At 35.7% G+C, this 23,417-nt stretch overlaps 1 protein-coding gene across 20 annotated transcripts in view; it reads left to right on the top strand.

Moving 5' to 3' along the window:
- The window catches only part of PARD3 (par-3 family cell polarity regulator), a 739,747-nt gene that overhangs the window by 128,581 nt on the left and 587,749 nt on the right, over positions 1-23,417 (top strand). For all 20 annotated transcript variants that reach the window (XM_069086491.1, XM_069086485.1, XM_069086482.1 and 17 more), the window contains exon 2: positions 7,900-8,001. In XM_069086491.1, coding sequence (XP_068942592.1) covers positions 7,900-8,001 — 102 coding nt within the window. The remainder of the gene's footprint in view (positions 1-7,899; positions 8,002-23,417) is intronic.

The following is a 23,417-nucleotide window of genomic DNA, read 5'->3' as shown; positions in this document are numbered from 1 at the left end:
GTTGAGTTTTAGAACACATCAGAGAATTAGGACAAAATTAGGCCAAATGTGGCAGTCTCAGAGTATGGGGGTACAACAATAGTCCTCCTGGTTAGTGAATGTTAATGCTCTCTTCTCCCAATCCTTTTCCTTTTTTTTTTAAGATGGGAAAGTTCTAATATTTCTTCTCCAACTCTCCCTCCATTTTTTTTTTTGCTTTTTTTTTGGAGGGTAGTTGGGGTTAAGTGACTTGCCCAAGGTCCCACGGCTAGTTTTTTTTGTGTGTGTGTATGTTAAGTGTCTGAGGCTGGATTTGAACTCAGGTCCTCCTGACTCCAGGGCTGGTACTCTATTCACTGCAACACCTAGCCTCCCCTCCCTCCATTTTTTTTCAGTTTTATTAGGAAAACTGCTCACAGTATCCCACTGTGTTGAAATGTTTAAGTCTAGGAATTAGGGCAGAATGAGTATGGCTTCCTTAAACAGATTATAGGAATGTGCTAATGAAATGCAGTTCACATTTTCAGTCTTATATGCCATTTTAGAAAATGTCTTTTGCTCTGTAGGTCATAAGGACACTTTCAGGCAATTAGAATTCATTTTCTCTAAAAGACATTTTAATAGCTTTCACAAAATTCAGCTTAAACTTAGGGAGAATTATGCATGCTGGGAAAATCTGGCTCTACAAATAATTCCCTAGAACACTAAGAGATTGTTGTCCTTGTGGTTTAGAGACTTGGTATATTCCATTTCTTATGTCTTATTAAGTTTTAAGTGGCATCAGATGATGATCACTGCAGCTACACTTTCTGTCTCAGATAATAATAAGAGTGAGCATTTATGTAGTGCTTTAAAGTTTACAAAGTGATTTACAAATGTCTCATTTAGTCAAGTTGTCACTTGATAATGACAGCTGTCAGAGAGTCCTTTTTGACTTCCAAATCTAGCCTTGTATCTCAAAATAATATCCTTTTTTTCTCTAGATTATTTGGAGTACAATTAATTTTAACTTGTTTATGTACATGATTTCATGATTTTGAGCTATAAAGTAATACTTCATTTTGCTTCACATTTGCCTTTCAAGCTCTTATCATTTGTATTGTTTGAAATTTTATGGACACCTTTCCTATGTAGCAGGGGTTGGGAGACATAGCCCTAATGGAGCCTGGTTTGGGTGTGGGATGATCATTCCTCTCTTTAGCTGCTAGTGTGTCATTTTCCTTATTGTTTCTCAACTCTAGGTTTCATGGAAAATAAAGGATATATTCTCATATTTTTTCACAATTAATAGAAATGTACACTCATCAACCTTAAATCCTCCACTCTGATTCATTAAAATAGAGAACCTTTCTGAATAACCTTTGACTCCTTCTCAGTATTAAGCTACCTAGTGTCATAGGCTTAAATAAACATTCATGTTCCTGACTATTCACTTTGTTGACTCTGCAGTAAACAACACAAGAAATGTTTAAATATTTCATTGCTGTATTCCAGTGAAAAAGATTACTCTCAATCACCTTTAACTATCCTCAGTAATATCTGACTTCTCTAGAAATGGGAAACTCAGTCCTTCCCTTTACTATCTCAGGAGGGCCAAGTCTTAAAAATAGTTTTCAAGATATCTTCTCTGCTGGATATTAATTGAACTCAATGCTAGGCAAGATTTGAAATTAGCCAAAGTTTGTTGGTCTCCATAGCTTGCTGGTTCACTTGTATTTCTTTTTGCTCTAGAATCCCAGTTCTGTTTTCTCTTTCTTTATTGTATTGGGATCTTAAGTAGCACTTAGTCATATAGTATATGTGATGCCTCCTAGGAGCATTTTCAGCTTCCAAAGAAGAATTTAGTTATCTAAATAATTGGTGAAATTGTTGCAGTTTGACTAAGTGAATAGATTTTCTTGGAGTCCTGTCAGGAGAGCAGGTCTGTCTCCCTAGAAGCCTCAGAAAAATTTTCTGTCCCAATTCCTGACTGATCCCTTTCAATAGAGAATTTTTCAAAAAATTTCCCCAATTTTAGCACTTGTGAGTGCAGCAGAGCTGCTGTTCTTTCAGTCTCCTGGAGCTGAGCAGTCATTCAGTCACTGGGCTTTGTCCTAATCAGAGACATGTCTCCACGCCTGACCAGAAACTTAGGAACTGATGTGAGGCCAAAACAGCTGGACTGTAAAAATTAGGTGACCCTTCTTGCGGCCACTAATTGTGTTTACACAAGTTGGGTATTCATAGTTTATTGTTTACCTAGTAAGGTTACCTGCTCTAGGCAAGCTTACCTGCTAATAATTTAAAAAGACAAGCTTTATTGGTCACTCAATAAATCTTTCTGTCTCAGTCCTATATGTGAAAAGTAGAGTTGGTTACCTTGAGGAGATGGAATGTCCCCCAATGTCAGATGTCTTTCACAAGTAACTAAATGATAGTTTGTTGAGGATTCCGTAGGATGAATTCCTTGCTTAGTTGGATATTGTATGGGTGATCTCTGAGTTTTCTTCCAACTCTGATGTTGTGATTCTGTATGTTGTCTTAATTAGTCTTTTAAAATGAATAGTTCTTTAGTACTTTTGAAATATTTATTTTATCATAATTCTGGGCATGCTTCTTAGTAAATCAACATGACCTAATAAATTATAGGAAAGTTATAGGGAGTAGACTATTGGTATAGCAGGAGAAAACTCCTCCTATCAAGCAGGTGAGTAACATTAGCAATTCAAGGTCAGACAACACTTTTGTATCAAAGATGGGAATTGAATTCAGGTATTCCTAGCTCTGGAGAAGGAGATAGCAAACCACTTCAGTGTCTTTGCAAGGAAACCCCTAATGGCATCACAAAGAGTTGGACATCACTGAAATGAATTAACAACAGTAACATTCCTAGCTCTGAGGACTGCTATCTACTGCTGTGATGCTTCTCATAGATTATGATGATGTTATAAATAACAGGTAGATATTCAGAGGATCAGATGTAGAGCTGGAAGGGAATTTAGAGATTATTCATTTTATTGGTGAGGAAGTTAGGGTCTGGAGATGTAAAGTGATTTGTACAAGGTCACACAGAAGTAGTAAGTTGTAGAGCTGAGATTTGAACCGCAATCCTCTTACTCCAAATCCATTATTTCCATTGTGTCATTCCCGTGGCTTTTTGAAGCCTTTAAGTTCCTTGAGGGCAGGAATTTTTATTTTTATGTATTTATTCTTAACAGTGCTATAGTTCTTCATATCTGGCAGTCAGTAATAGGTTGTTGATTTGAAATTATTTCCCCCAATCTAACAATAGCTAGGAATGTCTTTTGGTCTATCTCTCTGCTGTTACCATTTCAATCTTTTCAAAGCATTCCTCCTTCTTCAACTTTTTGGAAAACAACTTTCCATAATCAGATATTTGACTTTTCTTGTAAAACACAAGCAGGTCCTTTGTTCATTGTAAGAGAACTATGTTTATGAAAGCCCACAGATATTCTCTTGAGAGATCAGTGTTCCATGAAGCAGTGTTACTCAGTAACATGGGAATCTAGCAGATTTTTCTTATGCTTATGTGTCCTAGGCATGGGTGGGGCAGTTCATTTAAAAAGATCCTATTTGGATGCTTTTTCTCTCCTATAGATAATCACCATGTGCAATATTGATGATTCTGTGTGTGTTTGGCCTAGAATCTCACCACTTAATTCCAAAAAGGGCCCAGACTAAAACACAGTGTTCGACTCTCCCAAACACAGTTCAAGAGAGATGCTACATGATCTCATAATCTTTGCCTCTTTTCCGTCATCAGTAGATACAATTTTTATGACTGATGGTAGAATATTAAAGTGTTGAAAAGCTAAAATGGTGGCCAAGAAGAAAGAGTGAAGTTCTATCATCATACAAATGTGATTTTGGTGTGGGAAGTACTGCTCTTAGGACACTGTATATCAGAGATGTTCAGCAAATTATTTAAACAAGTAGATCCCGAAGAGATCTTAGACATCTTATAGGCCAGATCTCTCCTTTTACAGATAAGGAAACAGGTGAGCAAGTGACTTTCCCAAGGTGACCCACTTAGTTACTTTTTGGATATTTGAAGAGAATTTACATTATGACAAAGAAAGTTAAACCTGATTCAACAAATACTTGAGTGTCAGCAGTGTGGAGAAATGGTGTTAAGTAGTGGAAATGTAATTGGATTGGGAATCAAGGAAACCTGCATTCATATTATGCACCCAATACTTCATTACCTCATAGATTTGGAGTTGGAAGGACCTTATAGGCCATCTAGTTCAATGCCTTCCCTGTGCTAAAGAAGAAACAGAGAGTCAAAGAGTTATAAATTTTTTCAAAATCATGTAATCTGTAAAAATAACTAAAACTGGGATTAAAACTCAGGGTCTCTCACTGAAATCCAGCAGTCATTACTCTACATCATGTTTACCTCTAGTTGTGTGGCCCTGAATAAACCATTGAACCTTTCTATGCCTCAGTTTTTTTGTCTGTTAAATGGGTAGAGTAATGGTACTTGGTATGGTAGGTAGTGATAGGGCGCTATATGCAAAGGACTTTGCAAACCGTAAAAACTGATATATAAATACCAGATTTCTTCATCATCATCATCATCATCATCACTCTTACAGTTTTTATTAAAGGTCCATAACACTGTGCTAAGTATGCCCTTTGGTAGCAGTGGTGTACACAACAAGAGTACAAATGGGCAGTAGAATGGAAGGGAGACAGCAAAGCTGGAGAAAACCTATACAAAATCTCTAATGCCACACAGTTTACAATTGAGCCCCTGACTTTCAGGAAAAACAAGTTTATCAACATTACTATGAGTAGCAATGGGGAAAATTCACTTTGGAAGACTACCTCTTAATTTCCAAGTGCTGTTTAGGATGAGTTCTGAAAGAATGGGAAGCAAAGAAATAACAAAAATACTGATGGTGATGATGATGATAGCTAGCATTTATATGCTAATTTGAGGTTTGCAAAGAACTTTACAAGTATCTCGTTTTATCATCACAACCATGAGGGATAAGGACTATTTTTTTTTTTTTACACATGAGGAAAACCAGAGTGGATTTGCCTGCTGGATTTAAACTCTTATCTTTCTAACTACAGGTCTCATACTCTATCCACTGCACAGCTAGCTGTCTAATAATAACATTATTATTAACAGGAGAAAGTAACCTTTGTTCTTGGGTAAAAGTGGTTTCCAGAAACAAATATGCTCATTATTGCCTGACTTCTTTGGAAATGACTTTATTGAAAGTAAAGAGTGCTCTAAAATAAAATGCAAACTGGTGCAACATTGGGATTCCCCTTAAAAAGAGGGAGATAGATCTTGAGAAGAATAAAAGAACTTAGAAAACTGTTGCTTTACACCAACTTCCATTTGGGTTAGAGTAATTGGAAAGGGCAGTGAAATTCAGATCCAGAATAAAAGATAATAAGGTTTTGACACCTGCTCTCATTCTGGAGCCTGTTTGGGCATAGCATGAGGGAAAATCATTGGGAAAGCCACTGTGTCCAACTTATCTCTGGACAATCTCTTATCCTGCTGACCTCTGTGAAGTAGGCTCTTCTTGGGTACCTTAAGTGATCTCCTTTAGGGGCTGTTGAAAAAGGAGAGATGCGGAAGCAGCTAGGTGTCACAGTGAATAGAGCACCTGGAGTCCTGGTGTCAGGAGGACCTGGGTTCAAATCCAACCTCAGACACTTGACACTTACTAGCAGTGTGACCTTGGGCAAGTCACTTAACCCCAATTGCCCTGCCTTCCTCCCTCAAAAAAAAAAAGAAAAAAGAGAGATGCTAAGCATGTGGTTCCATTTAAGACCCACCTGTAGTAATTTATGACCCACTCAATGTCAATGGGACCCTAGACATGGACAATCTGTTTCACACTGTGAACATTATGTGGGTAAAAGCTGATTCCTTGGACTACTTGGAAGCCAGTAGGTTTACAGAAGAATTAGACTGACTTTAGTAGTGCAATGAACACTGATGAACAAAAGTGCCTGTCAGATACTTACATTACTTTTTGTACATAGATTAGGTAATAACTTAAACTTAGATGTTACTTTTCACAAGAGTGAATGGTGTCCATTACTAATGGGTGTATACATCTTTCATTGGCTCTACCCACTGTAGATTAAAGATGTTGCTTCTATTTATCAAGTGTTGCTTCAGACTTCAAGTAATAGTACTACCATGTGATAGACTTTAGAAGTTTTAAAGCACAACTAAAATAGAAACCCATGAATGGAGAACCCTTGTCAAAAACACCCAGTTATGGGCAAGGGACTGTGGGGTGCCTGCATATAAGATTTGCCCACTAGCATTAAATTTAATTTAAAGATACAGAAGTAAGCCTTGTGTTTTACTTATTCTTTAAATCTTATTTTCATTGATAAATTCTGTATTAACAAAGATATATATATATATATATAAAAGAGGAAAATAACAATTCAGCAAAATGAGTCAACATATAATAGCATCTCAGGGTATAAGCAACATTGCATACTTCTTGTCTGCTACCTCTGAAAAGAGGGGAAGGAAGAGATTTGGTCCATTTGTTTTTGGGACCAGCTTGATCATTGCAGTTTTACAGTGCACAGTTTCATTTTTCTCATATACATTGTCATAGTCATTTTATTCTCTATTTTCCTAGCTTTGTATTAGTTTGTACAAGTCTTCTCATAATTCCCTGAATTATTCATATTTGCCACTTTTTAATGGTGTACTAATACTCTTTTTTTTTTGGTGGGGGCAAGGCAGGGCAATTAGGGTTAAATGACTTGCCCAAGGTCACATGGCTAGTAAGTGTTAAGTATTTGAAGTCAGATTTGAACTCAGGTTCTCCTGACTTCAGGGCAAGTGCTCTATTCACTGTACCACCTAGCTGCCACCTAGCTCTATTCACTGTGCCAATAATATTCTGCACACAAATACACCATGTTTTTATTTAGTCATTTTCCATTTGTATGTCTCTATTTCCAGTTTTATGCTGCCACAAAGTTGGTTGCAATTCATTTTTTCTTTCACTATATGAAAACTTTCTGTCTTTCTTCTTGGAGTATAAACCTAGCTGTGGACCCTTGTATTTTATAATGATTGTTAAAAGCAAAGAAATATGTAAGGAACATTTGATAACAAGAGAACTATGATAATTCCTTTTCCTTGATTTTTGTATACTTTCATCTCCTTCCCCCTGCCTTATGCCAACCCAACAAATAAATCCCAAACCAAACAGGAGCTTGGCTTAAATACAAGGAGTATTTATTTTATAATTTTAAAGAGTTCAAAATGTCAGGTGTAGTATTGTTCATATTAATTTATAGAATATTTCATAACATTAAAATCTTATATTTTGAAAGTAAAAAATGAAAACAACTGCCTTTTCCTGAGATTTTGCATTTTTCTTATGTACCTAAGCCATTTAAATGAAACAATCATTTATTTAGTACCTATGGAATTCAGAGAACTTGTATGGGATACAAAAGCATACAAAGGCAAAAGTAAGTGGTAGCAAGACAATCAGTAATGGGTATTTTGAGGCACACATATAAGTAGAATATTAAGTTGGGAGTTATGGGAGCAGAGGACAGAGCCAAACAAAAGGCTCCGTGAGATAATTTTAGGAAGATAGAAGAAGACTACACTGGAGGGGATAGCACCTCAGTAAAGCCTTAACAAGAGATAACAATTCAGATTGGGAACCAGTAAATCCTCCCTCCCCAACTCCTTACCCCCCACACCCCAGCACTTTCCTGCATTTAGTGAACAGATGAATAAAGTGGGATGCAGTGAATATCATGGATGTAGAGATGCTTGAATCTTTGGTGATTTTATAAATATGACAGCCTATTTCCTTTTTAAAAGTAGGAAACTTTTTTTTATATGACCTTTATAGCATGTCCTCCCAAAGATATTAATTATTTGTATTCTTTTTTCTGTAGGATCCAAATTATTGGATAAAAGTTCATCGTTTAGAGCATGGTGATGGTGGGATCCTTGACCTTGATGACACCCTCTGTGATGTAGCTGATGACAAAGACAGAGTGAGTATGAAGTGAAAGAAAGTATAGTGAACTGACTCTTCTATTAGCCACAGAGGATAAGAAATAAGGTTGTGATCATACATGGAGTCTCGTGACATGTTTCTACCAATCACAGCAAAACAAACCCTACTTAGAGAATGCAGCAACCTGAATGGCTGAATTTTTCAGGGTTTTGGGAATTAGTTGTCTAAGTATTATGACTTGTATTTCACTTTTTTAAAAATGTGGCAACTTTCTTAAGCATTTTATTCATTCCCTTGATTTCTTCAATAGAACATATTGCATACAATTTAAACTTTTTTTTTTTTGAGATTTAGAATTGTTCTTATATAATCCGATTATTGTTGTGGAAAGAAAATGTAATTGTACTTTTAAATTGTGAGGCCAAGGGCTCAATGCATGCTGTCTCCCAATAAAAGCATTAGACCCCTAGCTATTGAGAAAGAGGCCCTGACGTCAGTTTGATTTTTGCCTTTCTCTCATAAAGGGGATGAAGTAAAGAAGGTAACAACTAAAATTGCCTGTCTACAACCTTAATTAACGAATCAAAGGCTGAAATAGTCTTTTCTAACATGGTTTGCCTAACTTCCAGAAAAATGACTGTAATTTCTTCTGTTGCTGTTAGCATATTTGACTTGTTGGCAGCATTTAAATCATCTATGAGATTGTAAATTCCCTGAAGTCATGGCTTATTCGTCTATATATCCACCAGAGTACCTTAACTGAGTAGGTCTTATTTGCTAAATTAAACACGAACCTCAATATCACTCTGCTTTAAAGGTTTATGTTTGTGTTTGTATCATTAATGAATTTCTGCATTATGAACACAGTGGTCCACAGACAACACCCTGTCAGTTTGTGCCTCTTTTTTCTCTCTCATTTCAGATATTTGTTGATGTGATGTGAAGGAGTAGCCCTAATGTCAAGAATTTGTTTTGGGTGGGGCATTGGAGTGGTTGACTTCAAAGCCTACACATTCTTCTTTGTCATCAGCAGATAAGATGATGATGATGATGATGATACATTTAGAAATGGAGGCAGGCCACAAGCTTTTCATAATGTATTCTGGATAACAAACACTAAGCATCGAATCTTTATTCCTGCAAGGAGATGAAAATCTTGTCTAATGTTCATAAGACAGATCAGTTTTCCTAGGAAATATCTTTCTGTAATAACATGTTTTCCTCAGAATAACACTGGTCTATAGATGGAGTCGGTGAAATAAAATTGTTAGACTGAAAAGCAAAGGAGTGAAGAGGAGTGAAGGAGGCAGAAAGATGATGAATTTATCTCCAACACAGATACTGTTAACAGGCAGAGCTCTATAGTTAACCAGGTGTTGAGTAACTTTGCTACCCTCAGGTGATCCTCTGGTACTAAAATGAAACTTTTTCTGAAGCTACAAAAAGGAGGCAGAAATCATCAGCAAAAATTCTTGGCCTATTGAAGCTTTAGCTTGCAAGTCTGCGAATACCATGCGGGCCAAATGACATTTTTGAAAGCCCTCGAGCATTGCTATTACCAAATCACTTATTCTATAAGGGAATGCATAAATAAGAAAATTGAATTTATCTCAGTTCTTAGGAAATTTCATTTACTTATACCTGTCAGGATAGGATTGGGTAAACATTGTCATAATTGATGTCTCCTTATTATTGTGAAATGATTTAGGAGATATACCTTAGTAGAAAGTCCCCTTCTATTCCAAAATATAGTATGTGACTGGGTATTATTGGTTGCATCTTGCCTTCTGGTCTATGACTCATGGAGAAATACTAAGGTCATACTTGAGAAAATGTTTGATCAGCTGCATTTTTTGATTAAAACATTCTTCTGATACACTGAGCTTTGGACCAGGGACAGGAGAGCTTCCTTACTTCTATTCTGTGCAGCCCATTTAGATTGTATTAGGTTCATCTGAAACTAGAGATACTGTATTAAGGCACATAAGGTCCTGCAGTGCTGAAATGCTTCAGCTCAGTACTTTGGGTTCTCTCCACCCAGGCTTTTCCACCCTATGTGTTTATTTTTTGTCTTCCCATAAATCCTACAGAGTACATACTCAGTGTCCTTTCTCTAGGTCATTTAATATTTGGTGGGGAGGGGCATACTGGCACTTGCCTTATCTATTATATCTGGTTCATATAATATATCTCTGCAAATTTGAGATGGAATTCAAATTCAGTTACCCTGAAGAAATGAAATAGCAAAATGTTATGAACATTACAAAAAAAAACAACCCTCCATACATTTCAAGTCTTTTAACCCCAGAAGAACCATGCATATGTAATGGAAAACATTTTTAATTTTATTTTTGAAATCAACTTTTTTATCCTACTATTTCTGTTTTCTTTGCCTTATGTATAAAAACAGTACACTACGTCAATTGATGCAGCTTATTACTTTGAGGTTTTCTGAAATTCTGGTTTTTCTGTTGGTAAATTTTTTTAGCCATGTAATCCATGGTGTTGTATTCAAACAAGTAATTACTTTGTGGCTGTTGTCATTTTAATGGCAAAATCTTACTAACTGTATTATAAACCTTTTAGACATTAAAAAAATGAAATGAGTGATTAAAAATTCAGAAATTATGTATCTACATGAAATGAGTTGTGTAGCCCCTGGATACATAGCAGTGAGGTGGTAGGAGAAGAGTACTTTCATTTTGAGGGTCCTGAAAAATTCTGTTTTTAAAACATGTGCTTTTGACATTTAAGGAAATAGAAACTCGAGTTTCATAGGATTTGGGGATGGGAAAATGTAGAAGATGCTTCCCAGTGAGATTCTCTCCAGATTATGTAAGCCAAATCCATCTTTTTATTATTTTTAAAAGATTTCCCCCCAAACGACTGGGTTACTTTTCCCAGAAACACATGCAGTGTTCAGCAACCATCCCAGTTAGTCATTTCTTCCTTTTATTTATAGCTACCTCCTGTTCATCTGTGATAATGGGAAGAACAGGATGATTAAAATGAACGTATCGCCCAATAGTAGTATAGGTTGTCAAACTGGATAATTGCTTGCTGGATTATTTATGAATTGATAATGTCCAACACATCCTTCCTGCCCTTTTTTTTTTTTTTTTTTTTTTTTTTTTTTACCACAGTACAGATAGGTAAGAAGCATATATATTGTGCTTGAGTTCTTTCTCTTTGCAAAGAATGCCAATTTTTAGCCCTTTCCTCCTAAGGTCTTATTCAATTGTTTGTGATTCTTTGAATTTAACCCAGTATTTTGGTGCCCTTCTTAAATTATAGAACCTAGAAAGGAGAACAGTTTTGTATCATTTAGTAAGTATCTGAGTGTTACTATAGTTACTTTGATACTTATTAATTTCTAAATGTTTACTGAATACATACTGTATCTAAAGCATTGTGGGAGAGGGATACAAAGAAATAAGACCATTTCTGTCAATGAAAATCTTATTTAATTAATACTGAACTGTAGTTTTAGGCTTTTAGTTTATATTTAACATGTTTATTGATATTAAGTAGTTGCATCTTATTTCCAATTTCAAATCTATTTTCATTGGCTTGTAGGTTTTGGCTTCTTTGATAGCATAGACTAGTTGTGAACATTTAATTTCTCTTATGGAAAGGAGAAGTATTCAAGGAATATTTGGGATCAGCCCTCTGTTTTCAGGCTTTATGAGGTAGGGTTATGCAGTCACCCAAACTGATTATCTTTTGTTTCACACTGGTTTATGGGAGCACTAACAAAGTAGACCAGTTGACCATTATAGAGAGAACTTTCTGTGTTATTTCTGTATAAGATAAATTACATTGGAAAGCCAGAGGTCCTGTGCAGAACACTTGGGTGACCTCAGGGAAATCATTTAGCCACTTATGGCCTTAAACAAACAAACAAAAAAAGATGAAGTACACAGTTGACTCAGGGACCTACATGATTGCCTATTAAAAAAATTGCTGGTGATAACTTGTTAATAAAGTGTCCTGTGGTGGCTGAAGGTCAGTTATTCATTTTAAGAACAATGAGTGTTTATCTACTCTGCTTTAGGAAAGCTGGGTGGTACAGTGGGTGGAGCACCAGGCTTGGAGTCAGGAAGACCTGACCTCAGACCCTTACTAGCTGTGTGACCCTGGGCAAGTCACTCAACCCTGTTTGCCTCAGTTTCCTCATTTAGAGAAGGAAATAGCAAACCACTCCAGTATCTCTTCTGAGAAAAACCCAAATAGGGTCATGAATAGTTGGACACAACTGAAAAGCCTTCTTTAAATTAAAGATGAGACAGTATTACTATATTATTACCATTTTACAGATGAGGAAACGTATACCCAGGGAAATTTAGTCACATGGGTAATAAATGGTGGATCTGAATCTCCTTATTGCTTGTCTGGTGCCTTTCTTCAGCCATATAGGTGATGGAGAAAGGGTCTCAAAAAGCACCCTGGGAAATCAGAGGTAGTAATATGCCTTCCACCTGGATAGGATTTTATGTTGAAAGTGACAGTTGTAGATGAAAGGCAGAGGCAGCAACCTGAGCAGAGGCACAGAGTTGTTTTCAGAGAAGAATAATTGGTCCAGTTTGTCTTTGGCATTGGGGGAAAATAGAAGGTTAGTGAGAAATAAGCCTGTGAGTGAGAAATGGGCTGGCTTGATACCTGAGCCAGATTGTACAACATTGAATATCATGTTATGGAATCACAACATACAATACTATTTCCTGACCTAATCCTGGTTATTGAGGTTGGAGTAGAGCTTGCTAGGACCTGTGCCTATGAGGGAAACTGCATTTACTGAAGGTGGAGACTGCCTCCTAGTGTGATTGAAAATGTAATGGACTATGGACTTGTTCCTTCCTGATTTATACTACATAGGCTATGTTATTTGTGTCCTTTTGAAATATTCATATTGGGAGGGGGTAGAGAACAAATTTGGAGTTCTTAAACATAAACCTTTCAGTACCTACCTTGTACATTGTCTTTCCATGTTAATTATTTGAGAAACAAATTAGTAAGTGTTGTTTTCACACGGGTATTTTTGAGAATTCTTCTTCCACTTACCCAGCTGCTTTGTAAAAGCTGGATTAAGAAAAACATTTTGTTTGGTGGGTTTTGGGTTACCTGGTTCTTTCACACATAAGGAATGCACTAGCTGTTCTGACTGTCATGCCTTCATATTGATTTTCCAAGTGGTAATGCCAGATATTCTGAGACTAATCTCTCCACTGGCAGCATCAAATGTTTTTTCCTTGTTCCTCTACTATTACTCCTGAGTTAATAAAAACTTGCTTTCTTCAATTCATCAAGGGCCTGGTTTATAATGACAGTTTCGTATAATACCCATGAGGTAATCCCCAGGATTTTAGGAGATGAACAGATTCTGAGAAATCGTGCCATGGACAATGAAAATAAATCAAAAGTTGAGATTTCCCTGGAACTTAACTTGTAAATATGGTCCATTTTCCACAGTGGCCAGTACACTAATGAAACATTTTGAGCTACATGGTTAATGCTGAGAACATCTTCAAATAGTACCTGAAACACAAACCAAAGTATTTTTAATGACTATTATCTGGGCTCTGAGGTGAGCACTCTCAACACCTTTGATTTGTCATGGTAGGGCTCATTTTCCATTCCCTTTAGCTGTCCCCTTCTCCTCATATCATTCATTCAGCATCTATTAAATGCCTACTATTTGCCAGGTGTTCTGATAGGTTCTAGGCATACAAATACTGAACTAAGGCAGTCCTTATTTAAAAAGCTGATATTCTCCTGACATGGACACAGATAAGTAAATACAAAATAAATGCAATGTAACTAATACTTGTTAGTTATTCTGGGGGTGGAAAGGGTACTGGCAACTGAGGATTCAGGATGAAGCTTGTGTAGGAGGTTAAATTTGTGCTGGGCCTTGAAGGAAGCCACAGAGTCCAAGAAATAGATTTGAGAAGGGAGTCCATTTCAGGAATGGTAAACCACATTTACAAAAGCATCAAGACTGGAGATGGAATGTTGGGCATGGGGAATGGCAAGTAGGTTAATTCGGTGAGAAGGAGTTTGGCTCTACATTACTTATTTTCATGCCGTAACAAGCCAAAAATAAGAAAAGCTTCTTCCTGTGTGGGGTGTGTTATCAAGCAAACAAACAGTGATATAAACAGTAGGATCCTCATAGAACTGAGTACGGCTTTGGAAATTTTTCATAATAATGCTAAGAAAATTTTTATGCATTTTTTCTAATAAATTGATAAAACCATATCCCCAACCCTGCATTTTGAAACACAGCCTTTTAAAACTGAGTGCTGTTTGAGGACTTACTCCTGGGAAAATAGTTTCAAATTATGCTACTTAAATGTCTGAAGAATCAAACAGTGTTTCAGAAGTTGTCTCAGACATATTTTTAATATATTGATTTGAAAAAAATTTCAAAGAGACGCATTTATCACCTCATATCCTGTTCAATTATCTGCTAAATACAAAGCAGTCTTTTTGAGGATTATTCTTTAGATTATAATTATCCTGGGGGGAAAAAAACATTTTTGGTATTGATATTTGCCTTAAGTCAATCTAATAGAATGTAGTGACTTAATTTGGAGGTCTCTCTAGCTATGAGGCTTGGAAGAGAGTGGTATTTTTGTTCTTATTCTGATATACACCATTTTGGGGGGAGACTATTTGGGATAAATTCTCAGAAGAAAAAAAAATGCCCCGCATCTACTCATAGGTCTTTAGACTGGCTCTCAGTGATTCAGGTTTACCAAACAGTTACAACTTAAGTTAGATTAAACATGGAAAAGAGGAATATATTGTACACGTGTACGTCATGGATTTCTAAGATATAATGAAATCCACATTTAATACCTTTTGGGCTATTGAGGTGAAGCTCACAGATCAGTATTTCAGACCTTATTGTAAAGATTGACAGTATAATTGAAGTGCTAATTTTGAGGGCAAATGCAGCTACTGATTCTTTTGACATTCCAATTTTTCAAAATTGTCTATATTGAGAGTATCAAGTAGATCTAACTTTTTACTTCATTAGGGGAAATTTGGTCCCAAGATGTATGTGTGAGGGTTTTTTTTTGTTCCATCCCAGTATGTATTTTCTCTTTTTTTCATATTCTAGCACCTCTATTTACAGACTAGTCTTCTCTCCCCCTTTACCTCCTCTTCTTCTCCCTCTGTCTCTCTCCTCTTTCTCTGTCTCTTTCCCTGTCTTTTTCTTACTGTCTCAGTCTCTCTCCATCTGTCTCCTCTGTCTGTTCGTGTCTTTCTTTCTTTCTCTCCCCCCACCCCTGACTGAAAAAGTCAATTAAACCTGTCCTTGCTTGGTTTCTTAAAAGTGCCCAGAAATTGTGTGAAAATATTACTGGCTTGTCAGCAAGTCCAGTTTACCCTTTCTTATGTTTAGCATGTTGTTGTAGCTTCTCTGAACCCAGGCAAGTGAAGATGTCATGGCCACTGGATTAAATATCCTCATTAAAAGAAAAAAAAATAGAAGTTAAATATATCAAGTCTTTTCAAAGGTGCCTCACTCCTTATTCCCACAATAGTTTTTCTCTACTTATTGAGAATACTGTTTTCATTGCAGTAATTTTAGCCCCTCACATCCCCCAGCCCCCATTCCCCTTCAGTCAGTTTTAGTTTAATCAGAGGAGAAGCAGTGGAGAATTTGAGGAGTTGGGCCAAAGAGAGGAGATAGAAAACAATTTGGAGCCTGTATCTTAAACTTGAGAAGAAGAGATGTAGCTCATTATCAGTGGGAGGGTCAAAGAGTGATTGATTTGGAATCAGAAGATTGAGGTATTTCTGCCATTTATTACCTGTATGACCTAACCTGGGGTTATTTAGCTTCTTTTGTAAAATGGGGGCCCTCCAGCTCCAAATCTGTGAACCTTAATTTATCTAGAAACTAAAAGTTATCCCTATTTTATATTCTATTTTGGTGTTTACATTCCAGAAACCTATATCTTTTTAATTGTATTGATTCTTCTGTTTGGAGCACAGACCAACCCTAACTGAGAACATAGGAGATTGCATTGTTGTCATCTGTTGGTATTAAATAGGGAATATGGAATCTACCCAGTTTAGTTTGCTAAGTTTTACCAGCATTCCACTGATTTTGACAAGAATGAAAAATCTCTTTAGGTTATCAGTTACCAACTTGATTGAAAAGCAAAACTAAAAATGTTGGGAATTTGAAAAATTGATTTGGCCTGACAGTAAGGAAAATAGAACACTGAATTTTTTGTTTTGCTCCTTTATTTAACATGTAGTAGGTAGGAGGGAGTTTCTCCTCCCCAGATCTAGCAGGTGAGGTAGAGAGTGGGTGGATCTGAGACTTGGGGAGGAATAGATTTCTTGGATGAGCACCTTTCTGAGGAACAAATGTTGGGGTTTTAGAGTCAGCAAAAAGGCAGAATTAGACATAATAAACCTGACAGCTAAAGGGCTACAAGACCCAGGAGTATCATGGAGGCTCAAAGGAATTTAGTAATTTGATCTCAGCCTATTTTGTTGTGGTCATATTGGTGCAGAGAACGCACTTGGATTTTGTTATGAATTCACATCAGGTCTTCAGTTTTTATAACATGACTGTGATCATGCTCTGGTTCTTCTTATGTCAGTAAAGTTACTGTCCTCTCTTCCTTTTTCTTTCTAGTACTTCTCTATAAATGTACTCATGATTAATTTTTATTTACAAAATAGTAAAATATCCATGAATAATTTTCTAATGTCTGCATAAATTCTTCCCAGGAGCTTGCTTTTTAAAAAATATTTCCACTTGAATACTTTTCTTAAGACTCAGCTTCCCCCTTCCCCCCCCCCCCCCCCGTATAACACCTCATAATTTATTTATATGCTAGGCCATTTAAAATAAGGCAGTATTTAAGTACAGTCATGGTGATTTCTGCTGTCAAGACTTGTCAGTTAATATACGTACATTTTTGGTGGAGTTGTAGGGTCTGTGTCAGAGATTTTATAGAGTAAAGGAGAGATCCTATAGTAATTCATACTTGATTTAGAGACAGTTTGAAATTCCTAGAAAGGAACTTGGAATTCATTGTCTTCTCTGAGACTGGGTTTGTGAAAACTAGAGCTCATTTGTTGGAGTGATATTGAAATGAAGTTCATAAAACATTCATAAACTCTGCTATGTTAAGGGATCAAATTGCTGCTGAAATTTCCAGACATAGAGAATGAACAGCTTGCATTTGACACAAATCTCATAGTTAATCCCTTTGAAGGCTCTTTATCCCCTTAATTAATGCCTGGCTATGTATATACCTGACATTGGAAAAAATGGAATGAAATTTTTTCAGTAACATGGAAGTGAAGTAGTTTAATAATAAAGAAGGCATGGGGTCAATAGTTTTTAGGATATGTGTTTCAGATTGTTTATAGGATTGTAATTCAATTGAAAGCCATCTCTTCCCATTGTGTGTGTGTGTGTGTGTGTGTGTGTGTGTGTGTGTAGGAGGCTCTCTCTCCCCCTTCCCTCTATCTTCAGGCATATTTTAGTCCATACTGAGAATATTCTGTCCTTCATGTGACTTTCTCCTTGTTTTGAAACCTGAAGTTTCACAAGAAGAGATGATTTTTGCTAGGTGATTGACTGTGGTATCTTCTTATTCTAGGTATTTGAACATTTCATGAGAAACTTGGAAGGGCTATTAGAACATTGATTGATTTGGGTTCTATTACAGTTCTACTCAATTCAGCAGTTGTGTAGGGCTCTGGGACTATACACACACAGAAGAGCTTGTATTTATTGTAATGGCAATGACACTTATGTAGTATTTTAAAGTTTGTGAAATAATGAATATAATTATCTTTTTTGAATCTTGTACTGGCTCTTTGAGGAAGGTACTCCAATAATTATCTTTACTATGCAATTGAGGAGACTGTGTCACATTGATGAAGTTTCCTGTCTTGGGTCATATAGCTTCTAAATGTTGGAGGTCAGATTTGACTTCAGGGCCTGATGTCACATCTAATTCTACCTTGAATCCCATGTTGCTTCTCTTATTATAAGCTATTGAAGTTTTTTGAGTAAGCAGAGTGGAATGGTTAATGATTGTGAATTAGGAAGAATATTTTGGCTGCTGAGTGAAGGCCAGATTGGAGACAAAGCAATCTGGGGTCTGTTAGAATAGTCTGAGAAGGAATAATTGGGTGGTAAAGGTATGATTAGAGGAAGGTGGATGAAGGAGGGAGAAATAGAATTTGGTAGCAACTGATTGGAGGTGGTTAGAGGGCTTTAAGAGGGAGAGGAAGGGGTCAAAAAAGACTTTCCATTCATAAAAGACAATAATTGTCTCTCTTGGGACTCTGTTATCTTGCTTTACACTGTCACTCAATACAAATATAGACTGCTGACATGCCTAGGGAAGCTGGTCAGCTCTAGTTAAATGCAATTCACAATGGTGAACTACTGGTATCTGAGGAAAATTCACTGTACTAGAACAAGGAGAACTCAGTTCAAATAAACCAATTATTTTAACTGACATTAGACATGTGAACATGACCTTAATTAATGAATGTTTATAGTCATCAGCTCAAATGGCATCTTTTTTTAAATACATCTTGCCAGTTACATTTATAATTATGGACTACAAGATAGCATGATATGTTCTAAATTATACACTACACAAACACATACACACATGCCAAATTTTTAAAAATACAAGCAATTTTTCTTAGACTTTGAGAAGATATATACCTCAGCTGCATTTTCTGTTATGTACTCTTAAGTACATTTTGTACCAAGTGTTTATTTGAGCCAACTTCTAGTTTCATTTTGACAAAATAAGTCATGATAAAATCTGTGTTGTGGGGTTATAGAATTAATTCTGCTAATATATTATTTCATGAGAGAAGCCTGTGCCTTTAATCCCATGGGAAAGAATACTGAAATCCTGGTAAAGCTGAATTTTAATGTGGCAACATAAACAAATCCTGTATGAAAAATGGGGGAAATATCAGAGAATAATAGAGTTGTATCAGAGATTTATAGATGATCTGGTCCAAGTCATACATTTTACTCATGAGGAAATGGATCTGCAAAAAGCTGAAGTGATTTGCCAAAATATTTCATTTTAAGAGATACATTGAGCCACAGAAATTATATGTTGATAAAAGTCACTTAAACACCTGCTGAAATAATTTTCCATCACTTAGATCAATTTGAATAAGTATTAGATTATAATGCTTAGAAAAACATAACCAAGGTAGAAATTTCCTATATTCTAGAGGTGTATTAAAGATCAAAAATACTTGATTTTGTAGAAAGCTCTTTAAATGAGGGGTTATTTAAATTAAAAAAATGCAGGATTCATCTTTAAAAAGAAAGACAGAGGGGCGGCCAGGTAGCACAGCGAGTAAGAGCACCAGCTCCAGTGTCAGAACGACCTGGAGATCGAATCCCAGGCTCAGACACTTAGCACCCACCCAGAAACACCTGGCCGTGTAACCTTGAGCAAGTTACTTAACCCCAATTGCTTAGGAGCGGCCAGGTGGCTCAGCCAGTAAGAGTACCGGCTCCAGTGTTGGGACGACCTGGAGATCGAATCCCAGGCTCAGGCACTCAGCACCACACCCAGAAATAACTGGCTGTGTAACCTTGAGCAAGTTACTTAACCCTGATTCCTTAATATAATATAAAAAAAAAAAAAGACAGAGGGGCAGCTAGGTGGTTCAGTGAATAGAGCACCGACCCTGGAGTCAGGAGGACCTGAGTTCAAATCCGACCTGAGACACTTAACACTTACTAGCTGTGTGACCTTGGGCAAATCACTTAACCTCAATTGCCCTGCCTTCTCCCCTCAAAAAAGCAAAAAATAAATAAACAGATAATTAAAAGAAAGATAATAACTAATCCTTTTTAGTTAAATGTGTTTTATGTATCATAGTTTTTATCTGTTTACATTTTCCATTTTTTCTTCATCCCCTGCCACATCCCACATAAAGCAAACCTATAATTAAAAGATTTTTGCAGGAATAAAATCAATGGAATAAAAATGAGAATAGCAAATGTAGCTGGGAAAAAAAATTGCAGCAATTTCTTTGATAAAGTTCTCATGTCCAGGATGTTTAAGGAGGTGATTCAGATTTACAAGAGCAGGAGTCAGTCTCTAGTAGATAAAATATCAAAGAATATGGAAAGGCAATTTTCAAAGGAAGATAGTCAAGCTATCAACAATGAAATGAGAAAATACTCCAAATCACAAATAATTAGAAAAAGTCTATTAAAGAAACTCTGAGGTTTCACCTTATACCCATCAGATTGGAAAAAATGACCAAGAAAAAAATGATAATTGTTGGAATGTCTGTTGTAAACAAGCACCCTGTTGGTGGAGCTGTAAACTAGTGGTCCAGTCATTCTGGAAAACAATATGAAACTATGTACAGAAAGTTATTAAACTGGGTTTATCCTTTGACCCAATGATACCACTATGAGGCCTATACCCTGAACAAATTAAAGAAAGAGGAAAAGAACCCATATGTACAAAAACATTTCTAGTAGCTCTTTTCATAGTAGCTCCAAACTCCAAACTTGAAGTCAAGTCTATCTACTGGAAGATGGCTAAACAAAATAGAGGATATAAATGTAATGGGAAATTATTGTGCTACCAGAAGCAGCAGCAGCAACAACAGCAACAACACAATGATTAAAAGAGATGGTTTTTGAGAAACCTGGAAAGATTTTAGTGAACTGATATAGAACAAGGAGAATGATTTTGTACAATGAAAATATTATAAAGTAAAAACAACTTTGAAAAACTTAAGAGCCTTAATCAATGTTATGTAGTCACAGTTCCCAGAAGACTTAGGTTGAAACATGTGACTTGTTAGAGTAGTGATAAACTCAAGTACAATAAGGAGTATGTTCCTGCTTCCTTCCCTTTCCCTTTTTTATTTCCCTTCTGTTCTTCTTTTCTTTCCCTGTTCCTTTCTCCTTTTTCCTTCCCTAATGCGGGGAGAGGGAATAGGGATAAAGTAGCAAAAAAGAAAAAAAAGAGGGTCATCAAGGAATCTTTTTGAAAAATACAGAGGAGAACAGAAGATCAGAAAGAAACATAGAAAAACAAGACAACTTTGAAATCCAGAGGTTGAATTTATTATATTCTTTTTATAAGAAAGCAAATTGTACATAATAGGGGTTGCAATTTCAAATACACCTTTTTTCTCTTATATTTATATGGAAATACACAGTTTGTTTGGTATGAAATGGAATAAAGTAGTATATAATTGAGTATAAAAATAAGTATATTTTTAAAAATTAGTAATTTTCAATATATAAAATAATCATTTTACCATCTCTAGTCAGTTCAGACTGAGCAGAGTCTAACTGAATCTGAGAATCTGGTTTTTGATTAATTCAAAACAGTGCCGTACAGACCTACATGAATGGGTTCCCTTTACTAAATATATAAGTTGAATATGGTTCTTTCAGTTTTTGAAAGACTGCATTTTAATTTTATTTTTTGGAATTAGGTTCTGAGAAAAGACATTAATGAAAGTTAGGAGGCATGAAGGCTAATTAGATAATGTAATGTGTCATATCAGTTTTACATATTTAAAAAAAAGTATGGCCATGCATCAATCATTGAGTCACTTTGAAGTTCAGTTTCCTTATTAACAAATGGGGTTTAACTGAATGATTTTTGAGGACCTTTTCAGCTTTAAAATTCTGTCATTCAAGAAGTACAAGCAAAATTACCTCAATTAACTAAACAAATATTAAGTTATAGAAGACTGGGGGAAGGTAGGTTAAATAAGATAATTAAAATTATAATTATCAAATAATTATAATACCAGAATATAATGCATCCTGCATAAGAGTTTCAAAGTGTTATGTGAGATCTAGAAAGATGTTGTTTTCCAAAGATTCTTAAGTCAGTTCTGAACCATAATGCATGTTTCCATAGATATTAAAAATGATGACTGATTTCTGAGACTTGCCTAGGACTGAAAGTTAGTATCAATCCTGGCTAAACAATGTCCTGCCATCCATTATTGCATTGTTTCCATGGGAAAATGTTTTTCCCTCCTGACTTTGGTGGTAGAAGCAGAACTCTAATGTATTCTGTATTAGAGTGGAAGTAGAGAGAGTAGTAAACAACTGTTTGCATGTAAAAGTCAAAAGGCAATAACTGTGTGACCCTGGACAAGTCATTTCACATTTGGCCTCAGTTTCTTCATCTGTACAATAGAGATAACAATCTCACAATACCTCATAGGATTATTATGATGCTCAAATTAGATAACATATCTAAAGTGCTTTGCAAATATTAAAGACCTTTATAAATACTAGCTATTAATGTTATTATTATTATTTATAATTATTAAACTTATTATTCTAAAGGTTCCTCTGGAGAGACAAGTTAGTGCTTTGTAGTGGCATTTTCCAAATACAGTGAGTTAAAGACAGAATACAGAAGAGAAAATGCAGAGAATTAGAATATAGGAATAGAGTAGGAATTTGAAAAGGAAAGATAGCAATACAAATTTTTTGAGTCTGATCTGCTTTCTATCACCTTACCTTTTATTGATTTTTATGTTTCATGTTGATAATACTTTCTGTTCTTACATTGTTTTGTGTACTGATGGTTAGGTTGGTTAGGACATCCAACATATTTTTTTAATAAAAAAAATTTAAAATTGGCATTTTATTTTTTTAGCACCATAAACATTACAGATGGAATGCTCAAACCAATTCCAACCTCTAAAACAGTTAAGCAAAACATGTGTTGTAGAGTGATTGTGATTGATAATACATGTAAAAGCTCTTTTTAAAAAAATGATCCAGTTTCCAAGGGAGTGCGAGCTACTAGTATCTAGTATGTGTGTTTATACCATAGTCAATTTATATCATAAATTTAGTTTGTTTGCTTTGGAATATGGAAATTGTTGACTTTCATTTCTCAAAACCAAACAAAACTTGATGTTTATCTTTAGAGAACTTAACCATTTTCCCTTTAACAGCGTTTCTCCCATTTCTAACATTTTTTAAAGCAATTCTGTTCAAAGAAGGAAGTCTAGGGGAAGAAAGAATGACTTCTATTATTTCTATCCTCAGAAATATAATTTATTGAATTGCCCCAGAATTTGAGAATGTATATTTATCTGAAGCAGAAAAGAGAAAAAGGAAACATTGTTGGTTTCTCAAAATCCTCCAAGTCACCATTAATTATAGAAATGTAAATTAAAGCAACTCTGAGATTCTACCTCACTCCCACCACAGTGGTAAGGAAGACAAAAAAGAAAATGAAAAATGTTGGAGGGGCTGTGGAAAAATAGGAATATGTATGCACGATTTGGTAGACCTGTAAAGAGGTACAAGCATTCTAGAAAGCAATTTATAATTTCTACTCCACCATCTTGGCTCCACCTATCGCAATTTATAATTTTATATGAAAAGTTAATTTAAAAATATGTGCTCTGACCCTA

This window comes from Petaurus breviceps, unplaced genomic scaffold, assembly GCF_028583685.1.
Source record: "Petaurus breviceps papuanus isolate PSGF00001 unplaced genomic scaffold, PetGlider_PUasm1.0 178, whole genome shotgun sequence".
NCBI lineage: Eukaryota > Metazoa > Chordata > Mammalia > Diprotodontia > Petauridae > Petaurus > Petaurus breviceps.
Note: the sequence above shows the minus strand (reverse complement) of the source record. Positions and strands in the feature narration are given on the sequence as shown.